This window comes from Cyrtonyx montezumae, unplaced genomic scaffold (genome assembly GCF_038088225.1).
Source record: "Cyrtonyx montezumae isolate F1298 unplaced genomic scaffold, pur_monq_1.0 scaffold_2, whole genome shotgun sequence".
In the NCBI taxonomy this organism is placed as follows: Eukaryota; Metazoa; Chordata; class Aves; order Galliformes; family Odontophoridae; genus Cyrtonyx; species Cyrtonyx montezumae.
The window spans coordinates 44,976,287-44,994,088 of NW_027071936.1; the positions used below are offsets into that span (position 1 = coordinate 44,976,287).

Here is a 17,802-nt window from a genome sequence, read left to right on the forward strand (position 1 = left end):
TAAATCCATTCTGTTGTATAGAAGTATTCTGATTTATATTACTTTTAATTATGAGCAAAATATTAACTTCATAATTTAAAATTAGTCCCTGCTTTCTGCTGGTTTTAATTATTATTTAGTATGCAAGTCATAATGTTCTTCAACTCTCACTATAAACTATACTATAGACTGGCTATAGAGCATGGTGATCAGCAGTTAACAGGATGGAATGCTTTGAAACATATTTCTTAACATTTCCATTGTCTGTATAATGAAATGTTCATTAACATTACTTTTTCCCATTGCAAGCACCTTTTTAATGCATAAGGCAGACTGGGTTTTAGGTTTCTTATTAAGTTAAATAAATAAATAAAAACACCAATGAACTACCCACAAACCTCAACCAAACAGAATGTTTCTAAGATGGGAAAGATTGAAGATTAGGGATAGAGTAAGAAAAGAGCAGGTTAGAAACTACTTTTCAAAGAAGCTGGGTTTGTTGAAAATAATCCTAGAGCTTTTAAGATACAAATCTGTGGCAGGTCTGATTTCCAAACTGTAGTCAGTAGTTTTGTGAAGGTGTGGAGAATGGTTTTAAAAGGCTGAAAACTGTTAAATGTCATTAAAAAAAATACTTACTTGCCTTGCTTCAATTATTAACAAAGAATTACAGAAGTATAATGTAAGATCTTAATGATAGATGGTCTGTATTTATCCATAACAAATCATGTCAGATTCCCTTATTTTTTTTCCTTGAAATTGTGACTATGGAAGAAAAATAGCTGTCATGTGTTTTTAACTTTCATACTATGTGAAATGACTTTTTAAATAAGTAGGGAGATTCACACACAGATGAAAAAAGAGACAATTGATGATCTATTCTTGAATCGTAAAGATGTATTAGTGTTGAGCTAGATACACCTCTGTGTGTCTGGAGTTCTTTTGGGTCATTCAGATAGTGGAGCATTTTGAAGGACAGGGTTTGAATTTGAACATTTCTTAATGGACTGGAGAAATGGCCTGAAATAAATGGTAATTGTAAGAACAAGACAGTGCAAATAAGACTACAGTGAATAAATACAGAGTAGGGAATAGTTGGCAAGGCAGAACGAATAATGTGGGGAAGGGGCTAGGAAATATTGTGGGTCAGAAGCCAGACATCAGGGAGCAATACAGTAACACTATAGGAAGAGCAAACTTGATATTTATAACCAGGAATGTTTATGTACAATGCTTAGTATAGTCTCTCTTTTGTTCATCTTGTGTGAGAAGGGCGTAAGATAGAGAAAGTTCGGATTAGGTCCCCAGGAATGATCAGAGCATGCTCTATAAAGAAAAGTTGAAAACTCAGGGGGAAGGAGGTATGGGAGCATTCAAATATATTCAAAACTGTTGCAAAGAGGCAAAGAATGAACTGTTCTCTATTTTTAGGGAGAATAAGATAAATGTAGTGAGCTTAAATGACAGGTAGAGTGATGTAGAACAAAATTGCTAACTGTAAATCCTGGAATATATTGCCTAGAAATGTTGAGGAATCTCCAATATTAGAGATTTTTATGAACAGGATAGACAAATATCTGTTCGAGATCGCTTAGATTCATAGATTCATAGATACATTAGGCTGGAAAGGACCTACAAGATCATCTAGTCCAACCATCCTCCTAACACCATCCCTACCCACTAAGCTACTAAATCAAATCCCTTAGCACCTCATCTAAACAATTCTTGAACAGCACTAGGGATGGTGCCTCAACCACCTCCCTAGGCAGGCCATTCCAGTGCCTGACCACTCTTTCAGAGAAAAAACATTTTTCCTCAAATCTAATCTAAATCTTCCCTGGCGCAACTTGTGACCATTCCCTCTTGACCTGTCATTAGTTATCTGGGAGAAGAGGCCCACCCCCTCCTCACCACAACCCCCCTTCAGGAAGTGGTAGAGTGCAATAAGGTCTCCTCTGAGCCTCCTTTTCACCAGACTAAACAATCCCAGCTCCCTCAGCCGCTCCTCATAAGACTTGTGCTCCAGACCCCTCACCAGTTTTGTTGCCCTTCTCTGAACACGCTCCAGGGCCTCAATGTCCTTCTTGTAGTGAGGGGCCCAATACTGAACACAGTACTCGAGGTGCGGCCGCACCAGAGCTGGGTACAGGGGGATGATCACCTCCCTGCTCCTGCTGGCTACACTATTTCTAATACAGGCCAGGATGCCGTTGGCCTTCTTGACCACCTGGGCTCACTATCCAAATCCCTCTGATGGACCTCCCTACCCTCAGGCATATTGACACATCCTCCCAACTTAGTGTCATCTGCAAACTTACTGAGGGTACACTCAATTCCCTCATCTAGGTCATCAATAAAGATATTAAACAAGATGGGCCCCAAAACTGACCCTTGGGGGACGCCACTCGTAACAGGACGCCAGCTGGACTTAACTCCATTAACCACTACCCTCTGGGCACGGCCCTCCAGCCAGTTCTTCACCCAGAGAAGGGTGAACCTGTCCACACCACGGGCTGCCAGTTTCCCCAGGAGAATACTGTGGGAGACCATGTCGAAGGCCATGCTGAAGTCCAGGTAGACTACATCAACAGCCTTTCCCTCATCTACCAGTCTGGTCACCCAGTCATAGAAGGAGATGAGGTTGGACAAGCACGACCTGCCCCTGGTGAACCCGTGCTGGCTGGGTCTGATCCCCTGGTTGCCAGGCATGTGCCATGTGATCTCCCTCAAGAGATCACTTTCCATAACTAGGAAATAAGAGGTCACTGCTCCATAACTTTCCCTGATACCGAGGTCAGGCTGACAGGCCTGTAGTTCCCTGGGTCTTCCTTACGGCCTTTCTTGTAGATGGGAGTCACATCGGCAAGCCTCCAATCTTGTGGGACCTCTCCAGATAACCAGGAATGCTGATAGATGGCAGAAAGCGGCTCGGCAATCACCTCTGCTAGCTCCCTCAGCACCCTTGCGTGGATCCCATCTGGTCCCATGGACTTGTGGCAGTTCAGATAAAGGAGTAGATCTCTGACCGTCTCTGCTTGGATCACAGGGGGTGTATTATGTGCTTCGTCCCAGACTTCCAGGTTAGAGCAAAAAGTACCCTGAGGATAACTGCTCTGTCTATTAAAGATGTGAAGAAGGCATTGAGAACCTCAGCCTTTTCCTAATCCTCCGTGGTAACATTCCCTGCCACATCAAGTAAAGGAGAGAAATTCTCCTTAGTTCTTTTCTTGCTGTTAATATATTTGTATATACTTAGATATAGCTGATCATATTTTAGAGGAGGGGAACGGATCACATGCCCTTGTAAGGTTCCTTTCACCTGAATATCCTATGATAATTTTGCTTTGATTGATTGTTTAGTGAAATAAAGCCTTTTTAGAATATTTTTTTCTTTTAGAGGTCTTAATCCCGTGTCATTGTTGGCAACAGTGCAGAATACCTCATGAAAGCCTGAGTGAAAGACATAGGTATCTTTTGTAACTCATCCATTCAATGTATAGGGGAAAAAAAAATCATAACACATTGTTATTTGTATAGCATAGAGCACTACAGGCACCCCAAAATGTATTTACTGTTATCTCTAGGTGGTTGAAAGCTCAGTTTTATCACAGATTTTTCTATATAAAGACTTACCACAGATATTCAGTACCCACATGAGACAGTCAGTTAAGTTTTTGTGATCTAGACTGAAACAGATTGTTAGAATCTCATAAGTCTTTGAATGACCATAAGATGTGTTTCAGTATTTGAAGGTATGTCAAAATCTAAGATGGTAGACCACAAGATGTTAGAAAGTTATATAGATTCAGGTGGGATTTGTGAGTTGTTTTGAAAGTTTGGTGGAGAATCTGGTCCAAAAACCTCTACTGTCAAGTTGCCATTGAATTGGCCCTTAGCTTCATCCTGAGAAGAATAGACAAGTCTGGTTCTCTCAGTGTTACAAGCTCCTGGATAATTTAGAAGACATCTGGAGGACCCTCTTTAGTTTCAAAGCTGAAGGGCCCCAAAAAGCTAGTCTGCATCCTACATAAATATGCTTTTGATCCAAAAACATAGTTTCAGTTTTGCTTTTTGTTGCAATGTCGGTAATAATAAAAGCATATCTAATATCAAACAAAGTTTCTGTACAAGCTGTTCTATGAAAACAAAAGGAGATGGGGAGAAAACTTTGCAAAGAGCCTTCTGAAAATGTGACATAAAGAAGATTCCTTGCTTGTCTTGCCTTAAAACTGGAGTGATATTATATATGGCCACAGATGATTTTTATGTGGGCTGACTCAATTTAGGTTAAGTTCGGGCCATTAAATCAACGTTTTGAAAGATAGCTAAGTTCAACCCCTAAGATGTAGACCGATGAAATAATTATCAGCTATATCTTTATTTTATCCTATCTAGTTCATTGATAATGTAAAGAACATTGTTGGAATCTGTAAGGAACTCAGTGAAACAAAATTTTCCTGTGATGAAATTTGACATCACATGTCAAAGAGGTTATGTTGACTGAAACATACATCTTCCTTTTTATCAGAGTGTATCCACAGAAGAATCCTGTGCTTCATCTCCAGCAGGGGTAGGATACAGCCTTTACAAGAAATTCTAAAGGCATGAATTAGGACACATTGGTTTTGAGCTGGTTTTGTTGAATTCATCAGGTTGTGACTGCCAAGGAAAGAAAACCAACATAACCATAGTTTTATATTTACTAAGAAAAACACATTGTGTTAATAATTATAAAATTTCATACAGGCATCTTGAAGGTTGTTGTTCCTGATTTAGAAGTGTGTCTGTGTTTAATAATGAATATAGCATCACGAGCTGTAGTTTTCAACACAGTTTACTGTATAGAGGAAAAGGCCCTGGGGGTGTTGGTTGATGCTCGGCTTAACATGAGCCGGCAGTGTGCCCAGGCGGCCAAGAAGGCCAACGGCATCCTGGCCTGTATTAGAAATAGTGTAGCCAGCAGGAGCAGGGAGGTGATCATCCCCCTGTACTCAGCTCTGGTACGGCCGCACCTCGAGTACTGTGTTCAGTTTTGGGCCCCTCACTACAAGAAAGACATTGAGGCCCTGGAGCGTGTTCAGAGAAGGGCAACAAAACTGGTGAGGGGTCTGGAGCACAAGTCTTATGAGGAGCGGCTGAGGGAGCTGGGATTGTTTAGTCTGGTGAAAAGGAGGCTCAGAGGAGACCTTATTGCACTCTACCACTTCCTGAAGGGGGGTTGTGGTGAGGAGGGGGTGGGCCTCTTCTCCCAGATAACTAATGACAGGTCAAGAGGGAATGGTCACAAGTTGCGCCAGGGAAGATTTAGATTAGATTTGAGGAAAAATGTTTTTTCTCTGAAAGAGTGGTCAGGCACTGGAATGGCCTGCCTAGGGAGGTGGATGAGGCACCATCCCTAGCGCTGTTCAAGAATTGTTTAGATGAGGTGCTAAGGGATTTGATTTAGTAGCTTAGTGGGTAGGGATGGGGATAGAAGGATGGTTGGACTAGATGATCTTGTAGGTCCTTTCCAACCTAATGTATCTATGAATCTATGAATCAACAAAATAATGTAGTATGAGGCATAATATTATTTGAGTCTACAAGATGGTATGATATTTACACTTTTTTGAACCTTTTTGAGCTATATGTTCTATATGTCAGACATCTGTTTTCCAACTATATAAAATATCAATGTACACAGTTATGAAGTGGTAAATGTTATTGTTCACAGAGGATTATAACACAGAATGTGAGCTTAGGAGTAAAATAAGCTTGTGCCTGTTTGGTGGGAAAGAGTGGGTAATAAAGTGCTGGACATGAAGAAAAGGGATCTTCATGTATTTACCATAAGCCAGCAATAATGGGGAAAAAAAATTGCTGCAAAAAGAAATTTCTCCCGATGAAGAAGTACAAACTTATAAATACTTGTTGCATATTCTGTGTATGAGGTTGTGGAATGATGTTTGCTTAACGTATCCAGAGACAGTTCTGAAAAATAAGTCATGAAACAGGCAGGACCCAGGGCTGGGGTCTCAAAGCGTAGTTAATTCTCCCAATATTGAGAACATTTCCAGGTGGTTTCACCATAAAATATGTTTGTATGTATTCTCTCATCTTTGTTCATGTGATCAACTGGGTAAAGGATTTCATAATTCTTTATATGTTTTAAGATAGATACAGGTAGTACTGGAAAAAAAAAAAAAAAAACAGACCTAAAAGATGAACTAATAACCTAGCTGGTGTTATTAGGTACTACCATAGGAGGCATGAGTACAGAGGTGATTTTTCAGATGCTTCATTTTTTTTTCCTGATCTGTTCTCATTTTTGTTCCACAAGCTGGAATTTTGAATTTGGTCCATGTCCAGTGGTCTTGGAGCAATCCCTGAAAGCTCTTCTCACTGATGGGGACTGATAAGCTAAGCTTATCACATATATTTTTGTGCTGGAAAGCTGTAGAGCCATTTCACTTTTTTTCTTCTTAGAAACTGAGATTTAATAAAACAACAGTTCCTTCTGTGGTTTGAGGCTGTGCTGGAAGTAGATGTGTGGAAAAACCACCTGGTAGAATCAGTCCTCCTTGCTTTCATATTCCTGATAACTTGCTCCTGTTTGATGAAATCACCTCTAATTCATTCTGTCTAGCAAGACAGACAATATAGACTTGGAGATACTGGAAAGTATTACAAGGTTCAGATTGATCTTTAAAATTGTATTTTATTGGACTTTCAAATATAGAATCATAGGAATTTTTTTTTCTTTTACCTCTTGCACAAATTAAGATCTATTTGTTGTGTATTAGGAGCCAGGACAATGTAGAAACAATATTTCAATTTATGCAGTGCTGTGAATACCACCAATAAGCTTTTGTTGTTCCTTGTTATAATTCTAGTTCTTCTTATAAAATACAGTGAGTGACAGTGCTATGTTAACTGGCCTGGCGTCTTTGGGTGATATAATTCCCAAGCTAGGACTCCACCACACGTGGCTTTGATACATTATGCTTAATATTTATGTAGTAAACAGGAGATCTCTTCCCTTTCATAACTGTAACATAGCAAGCTAATAGGAAGTATATGATGCCTTTTATTTGTTTCAGAGGACCATCTAAAACAGAGATTGTATTAGAAGATGGAGAAATACAGCATCAGAAGTGGCTGAATCTGCACTCAGACTGGAAGAGTAAGAATGCATCCACTTTACATGCACTTCTAGTGAATGGGTAAGTAACAGGTAAATGAGTTTTATTTCACTGCTGTGGTTAGTCACCACATTTGGAGATTACAGATTTTTCAGTACAACTACATCCACTTGCAGTAGGCTATCTTAGCAGCTTCTCTGACCTTAGACGGTAGTATATTCCTTTTAACATGTAGTTGTTAATGAGAAGCCAGGCTTCAGAAATGGTTCAAACATCTGAATTGTAATTTTGAGACTAAAGAGGCAATTAACTTATTTTAGCATTTAGGACAGAATTGGAAGAGCCTTTTAATAGGCTTTTAATATTCATCAATCAGATTCTTTGTTTTCCTTTTCTTCTTTCTAATGTCCAGAAGGAGATTTCAGAACACCCATCTTCCACAGAGTATACCTCTCTTTCATGAGAAAAGATTGACTTGGCTAAATGTGGAGAGCTTAGGTACAATGTATGTGTGAAGAACCAGATCCAAGGAATACACCTAGATTTCTTCTGTTCAGCTCCATTATTGTCTGTAGGAAAGCTTTTCTGTAATGACTGAAATAAAGATGAACTAAAATGAAAGGGGAGCATACTACTGTGGGGTAGAACTACCACAAAACTGAAATGCTGGAAAGCAGAAGTAGGTGCTTGCAGAAACAATCCTTTTAGTATTTTTTCCACTGAAGAAGTCAGCCCACCTACAGAAATTACAGCCTTCAAAGAATAACCTGAGGAACAGCTAATCCACATATACACTCTAATCCTGCTCTGTTTCTCCACCTGAAAAATATTTATACTGGATGAATTAATGAGTTGTAGAAAAAAAAAAAAAAGAAGGCAGTCAGACAGCTGAGCAACAGTGTTCTTCATTTTAACAAGAATCTCCTTTCCTTTAACAAAGAATTACTTCTTTGCTGTCTCTCATCTGAATATTTCCGAAAGGATATATATATATTTTGTCTTAATAAATCCTTTTGTGATCTTCCTGGGTTTTCATCAATACACCACATCTTTTAGGTAAAAAAAATTAATCAGAGAAATTGTCAGTCTTCAACTATAAGGATGGGGAAATCAGCACATCTCTGCTTTGGGGTGACATCAATTAAGACCTGACAGACCGTACATCCCAGAGCTGGATCAGTGCCCTTAGAATGAGGTTGTCTGCCAAATGTGTAGCACCTGCTTATGAAATGCATTGTAAAGCTGAACTAATATTTTAAATCGTTGCAAGCAGACACTGGACGCCATTTGTGATCTGGCATAAGAAGCTTCTTGTGTTTCTTTTTCAACAGTTTTTCAACAGTTGAGTTCACAGCAGCGGGTACAGTACCTGTGCTGATATACAAATTGCCAAAAATTACCTCAACTAGTTGAGACTTTCATGATATTCTTTTTCCAATATTTAGGCAGATGTGCCAAAGCAGAAGCAAAGTGGCTCTCCTTTGCACTAAAGAAGGTAAGAGAAGTGCATATTTCTGAGACAACTAAGGTATTTTTAAAGGTATATGAAGGAACTTCAACAATTCAGTTGTTTAGTGCCATTTAATTCTGATATTTTACTTGACTTCTGTAACCTCCTATTTTGCATTGCCTCTTTTTCCCTTGTGCTTATTGAATTTCAACAACTTTTCTTATTTTTAACTGTGGGTTTCTCTATACTACTAGCCCAATCTGCTCTTGCAAAATGAATTTTGTCAGCAGTCAGGTTTGAAAATTTAATTTGAAAAACTTCCTGCTGCAAATATTCTTTATGGTCAGAGAGGTTAGTAGGTGACATACATGGGAGCTGAATCTGTGATCTGTTTAACTGTAGATCTCAAGGGGACAGAAGAACCTAAATTAGAAAACTATAGACCAAACATGGAGGCAAACAGATTGTGCAATATAAAGTGGTTTGTAATACACAGAAATCCTTCATCTTGAATAATAAAATGTTCTACAAACAAGAAGAGCTTTGTTGAAGAACACATACATTATGAATTACTTGACACTGGGAAAATTAATCATGAATTATGACCTAAATTTGGAAAAGTAATAAAAATATTTACAACTCTTACCAGGGAATAACACCTCAAAGGAGTCTGTTAAAAGTATTTGCTCCTCACATATTTTGCTTTAAGAACACATAATGGTCCTTGCCCTCTGATGTTTCTTAGGTGAACACAGAAAGAATTACATCTGATTTATTTCTCCACCACAGATCTATGCAATGTCAGCATACCTTCCCTTGGGACATGAATTGCAGAAACTGTTAGCGTTCTTTCATTCTCTGAATCACACTGAGCAAATAGGACAAATAATAGCAGTCTGTCATTTCACTAATCCAGAATATAAAGTAAAACAAAAGTGAAGGGCAGACTCATTCAGATAATTCTTATTTGCCTGGCAGATCAGAATCTGGTACAACTTACAGTGTGTTTTTATAAAGTAGAACGGGTAGAGTATTGAAAAACCTTGAACTCTGCAAATATATCCCTTAGTAATTTCCGAGAGCAAAGCAAGCTTTGTGCCTTGCAGCTAAGTAAACAGTTTGACATGCACCTCACACCTGGCTTAAGCAAGTGCTTATTATTGCTGGCCTGATTTTTCCAGAAACATTCCTTTTGAATAGTGCAAGTAGTACAAAGAATCACACAGAATCACAGAATTGTAGGGGTTGGAAGGCACCTCTAGAGATAATCTAGTCCAACACCCCTGCCAAAGCAGACTCCCATTGTTGGCTGATGGAAAGACAGTGATACAAAACTAAGAACTCTTTCTGAGGGCAGCCAGTAACTGTTCAAGATAATGAACAGTTAATAATTAGCTTGGTTAATAATTAGTCTGAACAGGTCAAAGTTAATCTCAGGAGAGCAAATCCCTTTATAGAAAAAGATGGATAAAAATGGCTCACTGTGTTTGGTATTAACGAGTGGTTATTGATGATTCCAGTTACTGTATTGTTCATTCTAATTTCATGGCTGTTAACATTGTTCTGTGGCTAGTTTTCTTCCAGGTCTTTCATGCTCTGTGTTTGTTGTAACAAATTACTCCCTTCTCCATCTGTTTCTCACTAGATTGTGGCCATCGCCCTGCTGCTCGCATGAACAAAAGGATCCTTGGTGGCAGGACCAGTCGCCCAGGCCGATGGCCATGGCAGTGTTCTCTGCAGAGCGAGCCAAGTGGACACATATGTGGCTGTGTTTTGATTGCAAAGAGATGGGTCTTAACAGTAGCACACTGCTTTGAAGGGTGAGTGGAACTCAGTTTTACTCTTCCCGTACAAATTAGATGCAACTTGCACATGAGAATTTCAGAGTGCTCCCTCTACTGCCAAACATATTGGTAGCAGGTGATGACCTTTGCAGGACAGCAAGAAGCCTGGTTTTACAGACAGTAATGGAGTAAATGGTGTAAAACAGCACTGGGTTAGGTTTTGACATTCTTTATTCTGAACTGATGTGTCTGCTGATTAAAGCTAAATGAAGATGCCCTTATTTTCAACGGGAAACAAAAAAAAAAAAATAAGATGACCAAAGCACTAATCCCAGAAGTCTCATACAATGCCATAGATTAAAAAAAAAAATAGAAAAAAAAAAATTCTGGGCAGCAGCATAGGAATGACACTGGAAAAATGCTCTGAACATTAAAAAATAAAAGACAAGTATTTAATCATAATGTGAGTGATGTATTGAAGTTCACTGCTTTTTCTGATTATGAACTCTCCATGGCTTCATTATAATTGTTAACCACTAGAAAGTCAGTATTAACCATTAAGTCCTTTGTGGTCTCTGAGGTCCCATAGTGGAGACCATGGAAGGCAGGGAAGGTTTGCATAGCTTAGGAACTGACTTGGTCATTGTCTGATGGAAAGCAATTTTCTTTTCAAAGAATTTGGATGAAAGTGCATTACCTTATCAGTTTTTTCTTGTTCTGAAGTTATTTGTATTTTTAAAGATGATAGAAATGTATGTTTTGTGCTGTAGTCAGAAATATTTTTTATATTTTTGCTAGGTGGTTATCACCAGTGTTTAATGTTGCTTAAAATTGTTATGATTTTTGGATTACACTAAACACCTTTCTTTCTTTTAAGGCACTAGAAATTCTGTATTCTTCAGTTTCTATAGACGAATATTTCTTTATAACTACAATCATTATTTTTCTTCAGCAATAATTCTGATTCTTTCTGAAATGCTGAATTCTATAGAATTTTTTTTCAGTTTTCTTTTTCATTTTTTCCTCTATGGTACTTGAGATGTGTGGACACAACATTAAGGGATGTGGCTAAGTGAACTTAGTAGGTCGAGTTTATGGCTGGACTTTGGTGATCTTGAAGGTATTTTCCAACTTAGATCATTATGTTTGTTGTGAAGTCTTTTTCACATTTGTATTCCAAATAACCTAAAGTAGAAAACACCAAGGGAAAAAGTTTTTTTTAAGTGCTAAAATATCTTAGTTTATTCATTCCTTGAGTTGTATGAAGAATATTTCTTCTCTTCTGCCTCCCTGATGAGATTAAGGATATGTTTCCAAGGGCCTTAAATCTTCTCATTCTTTGAATATTGTTTCCTACAGCAACAGTAAAATCATTCCCGATTCCACAAAGTTTTCTTTAAATTTACTAAACCAACCCATTAAGAAATTAAAACGTATTTTAAAGTGCTCTGGTGCATTTAGTAAAAAATATTTTGTGAAGTCTGGGATCCAAATTATAAGGACTCTATGTCAATAATGCAGCAGGCAAGATTAATGCCATGAATATTTGTAGAGATTATAAATGGAAAGGAGCAGAGTAATTTGCTTTTATTATTGACCCCTACTGTTTTGTCCAGATCTGTTTGAAATGCTTTACACCAAAGGATCCATGACATTTAAAGGTTTTTTACTCAGTTGTAGGGTAATACTTTCTGGCTGTGACTTCTCATTGCTCTGAGCAATGTTCTTTTTCAATGCTCATAAAAACAATAGGATATTCCTACCACTTAAACTTGAAACATCTTGGAAAAAAACAAATTAATTATGATCTTAAAAAGACAGTTGTAGTCTGAAATACCAGAATTCTCAAGGAACTCAGATAAAAATAGTCCTTATTTAACAACGAAACCTCTTCAAAATTTTAGAAATGACGAGTCTGTTGAACAGTTAAAAAGCTGAAATTTCACATTGCTGTAATTAAGCTTCAATCTCTTCAAATGACCTTAGTTCTATGGAAGCATCCTAACAATTCTGAGGATCTTAGAATCGGAACCCATGACTTACTATCAGTCACAATCAAGAGATTACAACATCTAAGCCTTTAATGAGGTCCATGTTTTCTTATGTCTTAACAAATCCTAGTTCAGTCCTCCCATATCCATCATTTTTTTTTTTTTGGTGATCATGGGCATTTGTAAAAAGAGTCTTAAAAGAGTCAAAGTAAAACAACCTCTAATCTTAGGCACAGGGAATATGCTTGTCACACACTTTTCATATGACGATCACAGAAGATTTAATTTTCATAACTGAATTGCATCTGTGAAATTCCTTTGGGGCTTCATCTTGAGTTACTGCTGTGAGCATCATACTAATACACAATACTGCCACTCCTAGTTTAATGGATTCATGCTCACCAGGGAGTAAGTGAGCACCAAGGGACTTGGGCAGGATCCAGGGGATGATTTACAGAATTGTGGCACTTAATACAGCAAATAAGCGGTGGTGCTATACCTTCTGAGGCTGTGAGCTAGAATTTTTTCAGTAGCAAGCGGAAAGGGAATGGAAAGCATTGTCTTTTGTTGATCAGCAATGATGCCTAAGCATTTGTTTTCTTGTAGCATTTCTATCACATGTACAGCTTTGTGAAATATAATATGCAAAAAGTCAGGGAGGAAAAAAAAACCTCAGTTTTTTAGGTTAAAAAGAACTTGAATTGAAATTTCCTGTTTTCCTGTTTGTTTCTAAAAGGAGAGAAAATGCAGCTGTCTGGAAAGTAGTATTTGGGATAAGCAATCTCGATCATCCGTCAAGCTTCATGCAGACCCGACTGGTGAAGTCCATCATCTTGCATCCACGCTACAACAGAGCAGTTGTAGACTATGATATCAGCATTGTACAACTAGATGAAGATATCAATGAAACGAGCTATGTAAGACCTGTCTGCTTGCCCAGCAAGGAACAATTGGTGCAGCCAGATACCTACTGCTACATCACAGGCTGGGGACATATGGGCAACAAAAGTAAGTTGAATGCTTTCAAGAATCTTAGAAAAACATGTTAAGCATCTACTGGGTTAATCAAATAAGTGATACCACTACAAAGCTTTATCCATTTATGCTAACACTGGACTTGATTCACAGGATTGTTGGGGTTGGAAGATACCTCAAGAAGTCATCAAGTCCAACCTCCCTGCTAAAGCAGCTTCCCTACAATAGGCATCTGGATAGGTCTTGAATATCTCCACAGAAGGATACTCCACAACCTCTCTGTTCCGGTGCTCTGTCACCTTCAGCATGAAGAAGTTCTTCCACATGTTAGTACAGAACTTATTATGTTTAAGTTGTAGGTGATTACTCCTTGTCCTATCACTACACGCCTCCAAGAAAAGCTTGGCCTCATCCCTTTGCCTCTCACTTTTCCTCAGATATTTATAAACATTAATCGGATTCTCCTCCTAAGCTTTCTTTTCCCCAGGCTGAATAGACCCAGGTTACTCAGTCTTTCCTCATGCTGGAGATGCTCCAGGACCTTTATCATCTTTGTGGCCCTCTGCTGGACACCTGCTAGGAGACCCCTGTCTTTTCCGAACTAGGAAGCCCAGAACTGGACACAGCAGTCTAAATGTGCCCTCGCCAGGGTAGAGTAGAGGGTGAGGATCATCTCCCTCAACTTGCTGGCCAGGCTCTTTTTAATACACATGAGATTAAATACTAAGGACCTGTAACTACTCATGAAGGGAGTTGAACTGTTAGTTTAATTTTTTTTTGCAAATCAGCTGCCTAAGTTTATGCTCCCAAATCCATATTCAGATGTGATGTTTGATTTTTAAAAAATGCAGAGGATCTGGAATCTCCTATCAAGAAAGTCACCTGAACTGGTTATCATTTTTATTCAGGTTATCTTTAGAATTGCACTGAGATAAGGACTGTATCACATCATTGCTGGGGGCAACTTTCTTAGTTCAGTGAAAGCTGGAGATACTGAAAGCAAAGGCATACAGGCTGAATGAACAATCTTCTTGAGATGGTGCTTTGTGTCACACCTGGGGCTTGTGGGAAGATTTAATCTATCAAGGCTTAATCACGTGTTTGTCTCTGAAGAGAAACATTACTGTATGGTTTTTTTTTGTTTGTTTGTTTTCTTTGTGCTGTGTAGTCACTGCAATCCCTGGGTCCCATGAAAAGAACACTTATGTTATGTAAATATTTGTTTTGACAGAATTATCTTGCATATACCAAACACAAAGAATCCTGGCCCCAACCCTGTTAGCTTTATCCATTATGTTTCTGCCTTCTCTGTAATAGCAATTATCAGAAAAGCTGTTGTACACTGGATAAGGAAATTTTCCTTTCAGTATTGCTTCACCTCCAGTAGCCAGGTCCACATATGTGGCAAAAACTAAATTGAACTAGTGAGGAATATGCTGTTTACAAGCAGCTCTGAAACTATCCATCTAAAGCTACACCTTATGTAATGGGAGAAAAAAGATAACAGAAAGCTTTTGTAGCTCTGGTAAGTAGGAAAAGGTTATTCACAAACTAATGTGGCTTCAGCTTTGTTTTTAAAGCTTTTATGTTAGGAAGTGACAAAAAAAAAAAAAACAACAACCCAACATCTTGGCTACACAGGATTTAGTACTTCATGACCTAGGTTTTACAGCCTACTTTTGAATTTGAGCTAAGTCATCTGCTCAGAGTAGAATGAAGTCCTGAATGTGCTGAAATAATTTCTGTATCCCTTGAAATTTGATTCCATGATACGTTAATTTGACTTTACCCAAATGTAACTCATGTTTATACCAACCTTGACTGTGAGAGATACCAGGATTCTGCCATAGAATGAAGAGCTAACCCTCTCCTCTGCCTCACATTACTGCTTTCCAGCCAACACCGTCCCCATCATAGAAGTCCCATAACATAGCTCATAATGGTGCTCAATCTCCTCAGCCTCAGTGCAAATGCACGATAAACTGAAAGTGTGTCAGCAGCACCCATGTGCTTTGTCCTCCTCCAGAATGCAACATATATACCTGGCTGAGGGGTGTTCATCATGAATCCTGCAATGAAGCCTTGCAAAAAAGACCCACAAACATCGAGTTTCAAGCTAGACCTATGTGTTATTTATACATATATATATATATATATACGCACACACATGTTTATATGCACTCATATATAAAGTAATATTTACATCTATCTTAAAGGAAATGCTTATCAAATCTCAAAGATCTGTTATAGATAAATATTTGCACATCCATATGCAAATATCCATAATGCTTCCTTCTATTTTTCAGTGCCTTTTAAACTTCAAGAAGGAGAAGTGCGCATCATTTCCTTAGAACAATGCCAGTCATACTTTGACATGAAGACTATTACCAGCAGGATGCTGTGCGCAGGCTATGAGTCTGGCACCGTGGACTCTTGCATGGTAAGCCTATCTCTAATGAGAAACTCACAGCTAGAAGTGCTTCTCGACATCAAAGTTCTGTGACGTTTATAATGCTCAGCATACTTCATCTAGTATAGAAATGACAAGTCTCGACATGTTTCAATCTGACTGTTGTTGCTGGTGCCACCAGTAGGCGGCCGTTTGTGCGGGAGGGTTGACCAGATCGCTCTCAGCAATCTCTTCCATCCTCAGTGCCTCTGATGCTGAGAAACTGAAATCAACTGCAGTTTATGGCTGACAGTTTGAGGTTTATCTGTTTTAGTTAACTACCAGACTAACTCTGAAAATAACTATAAGCTATTTCCAGGTATTTCTTTGTACAGTTGTCAGAGTAAATATGGGTAAATGTATGCTGCTACACAGTTGAGCAGAACAGCCAGAACTTACAGCTGAGTTACTTATTAAAGGCAAATCACTCCAGGAATTGGGACAGAGCTCTAGCCATGTGTCTGCTGGCTATGTATAGCCCCTATTTTTCTTTCATATTACAGGGTGACAGTGGAGGACCACTTGTGTGTGAGCAACCTGCAGGACGCTGGACTTTGTTTGGTTTAACATCCTGGGGCTCTGTCTGCTTTTCCAAGGTTTTGGGACCAGGAGTTTACAGCAATGTGTCACATTTTATTGAGTGGATTGAAAAACAAATATACATCCACACCTTTCTGCTGAACTAACTCCAGATGGTAAGAAATGTGCTGACGAACAACAGGAAAATGGAATCAAACTTCAACACTGAAGAATTTGCAGCCTGAAATTCTGAAATGGAGTTCCAAGTTCTTTCTATTCTTGTGGAGCTATGGGATACGCAGTGTATGCTCATAGTTGACCCTCTGCTGGTGAATATACTTTGGGGTAGAATTAAAGATCCTTTTTTTCTTTTTTTTTTTTTTTTTTTTAATTCTTGTGGTGCTATTCCAAGCACGGCAAAATGCTTAAAAGAAAAGAAACAGTCACTTTCTTTCAGATATTCAAACTAAGCAGTAGCATAGATTAGAAAAACTTTTTAAATGACCTGTTTTAATTCTATTCAATTAGTAGCACATGCATCTTCACTCACTGTCACAAGGTGTAAAGTCAGTCTAGACGATGCCAGCAGGGCACAAATTCACCAGGGCCATGCCAAAGGCTGCAGGTGTGGAAAAGGTGCCAGGGCTTGTACATTCTTGCACAGGGCATGGCAGTACAAGTGCAAGTCTGAAGGGGCTGAGTGAACACTCAGAGTGACCAACACAGGTTGGGCCCTGCACTGTACTGACTCTACTACTCTGTTCTCAGAGCCAGCTTGCGTACCTCTTCAGGGGTGCTGTGTGGCCAGTATGTCCACAGACCCACAATACTACACGAGGTACCTGAGACCAAGGTTATGTTTATCAGCCTCTTTGGGTTGTTTTTCCCAGGTCCTCTACCACTTAAGTTTTCTGAAGCTTGCATGTCTCACTGTGTACAGGAACATCCACCTCTAGACAGCACTACACAGAGCACTACACATTTATCAAAACTGTGCCAGACTAGCTTCTCTTCCCTCTCTCTCTTTTTTTTTTTTTAATAATCATGTTCAGTATATAAAGCACTGGAAACACAGTGTTGGCAGTGCCACTGCAAAAGCCTCAAGAGTAAGATAGATGGAGCATTTGAGGAGACACGGAAAGTGCAGATTTGAAGTGCAAAAAATGCAGCATGAGCAAATATGAGAAATAATAGTGAGAAAAAGTATTTTTGGATAAGCCTCTTCTAGTATTTTGCACTGAGTTTAATTTGCTTAACAAGATTAAACAATCTGAAGAGAGAAAAAGGCGAAGAGAAATCCATATGGCAGAAGAATTGAGCGGAATCCAAACGTGAATTGCAGATGTTAAGCAAAGCACAATTTCATCAGCAAAAACTCAAAGGAGCCCTGCTGAAGTGCTTGGTGCAAAGTGCTTTGTGCAGTGGTAAGAAGCCATGCTTTGACTCCAAGAGCCTGGCTGAAAAAAAGAAACAAAAACAAAAAACACAACACTTTACAATTGTGCTTACAATGGAGCTTGGCACCTTTCTAGTG

At 38.8% G+C, this 17,802-nt stretch overlaps 1 protein-coding gene across 1 annotated transcript in view; it reads left to right on the top strand.

Moving 5' to 3' along the window:
• CORIN (corin, serine peptidase) overlaps window positions 1–16,539 on the top strand; it is a 117,218-nt gene extending 100,679 nt beyond the window's left edge. The window contains 6 exon segments of the mRNA XM_065737057.1: window positions 7,059–7,181; window positions 8,546–8,595; window positions 10,196–10,370; window positions 13,062–13,333; window positions 15,607–15,740; window positions 16,253–16,539. Coding sequence (XP_065593129.1) covers window positions 7,059–7,181; window positions 8,546–8,595; window positions 10,196–10,370; window positions 13,062–13,333; window positions 15,607–15,740; window positions 16,253–16,435 — 937 coding nt within the window. The 3' untranslated portion in view covers window positions 16,436–16,539.
• Window positions 16,540–17,802: the final 1,263 nt, after the last annotated feature.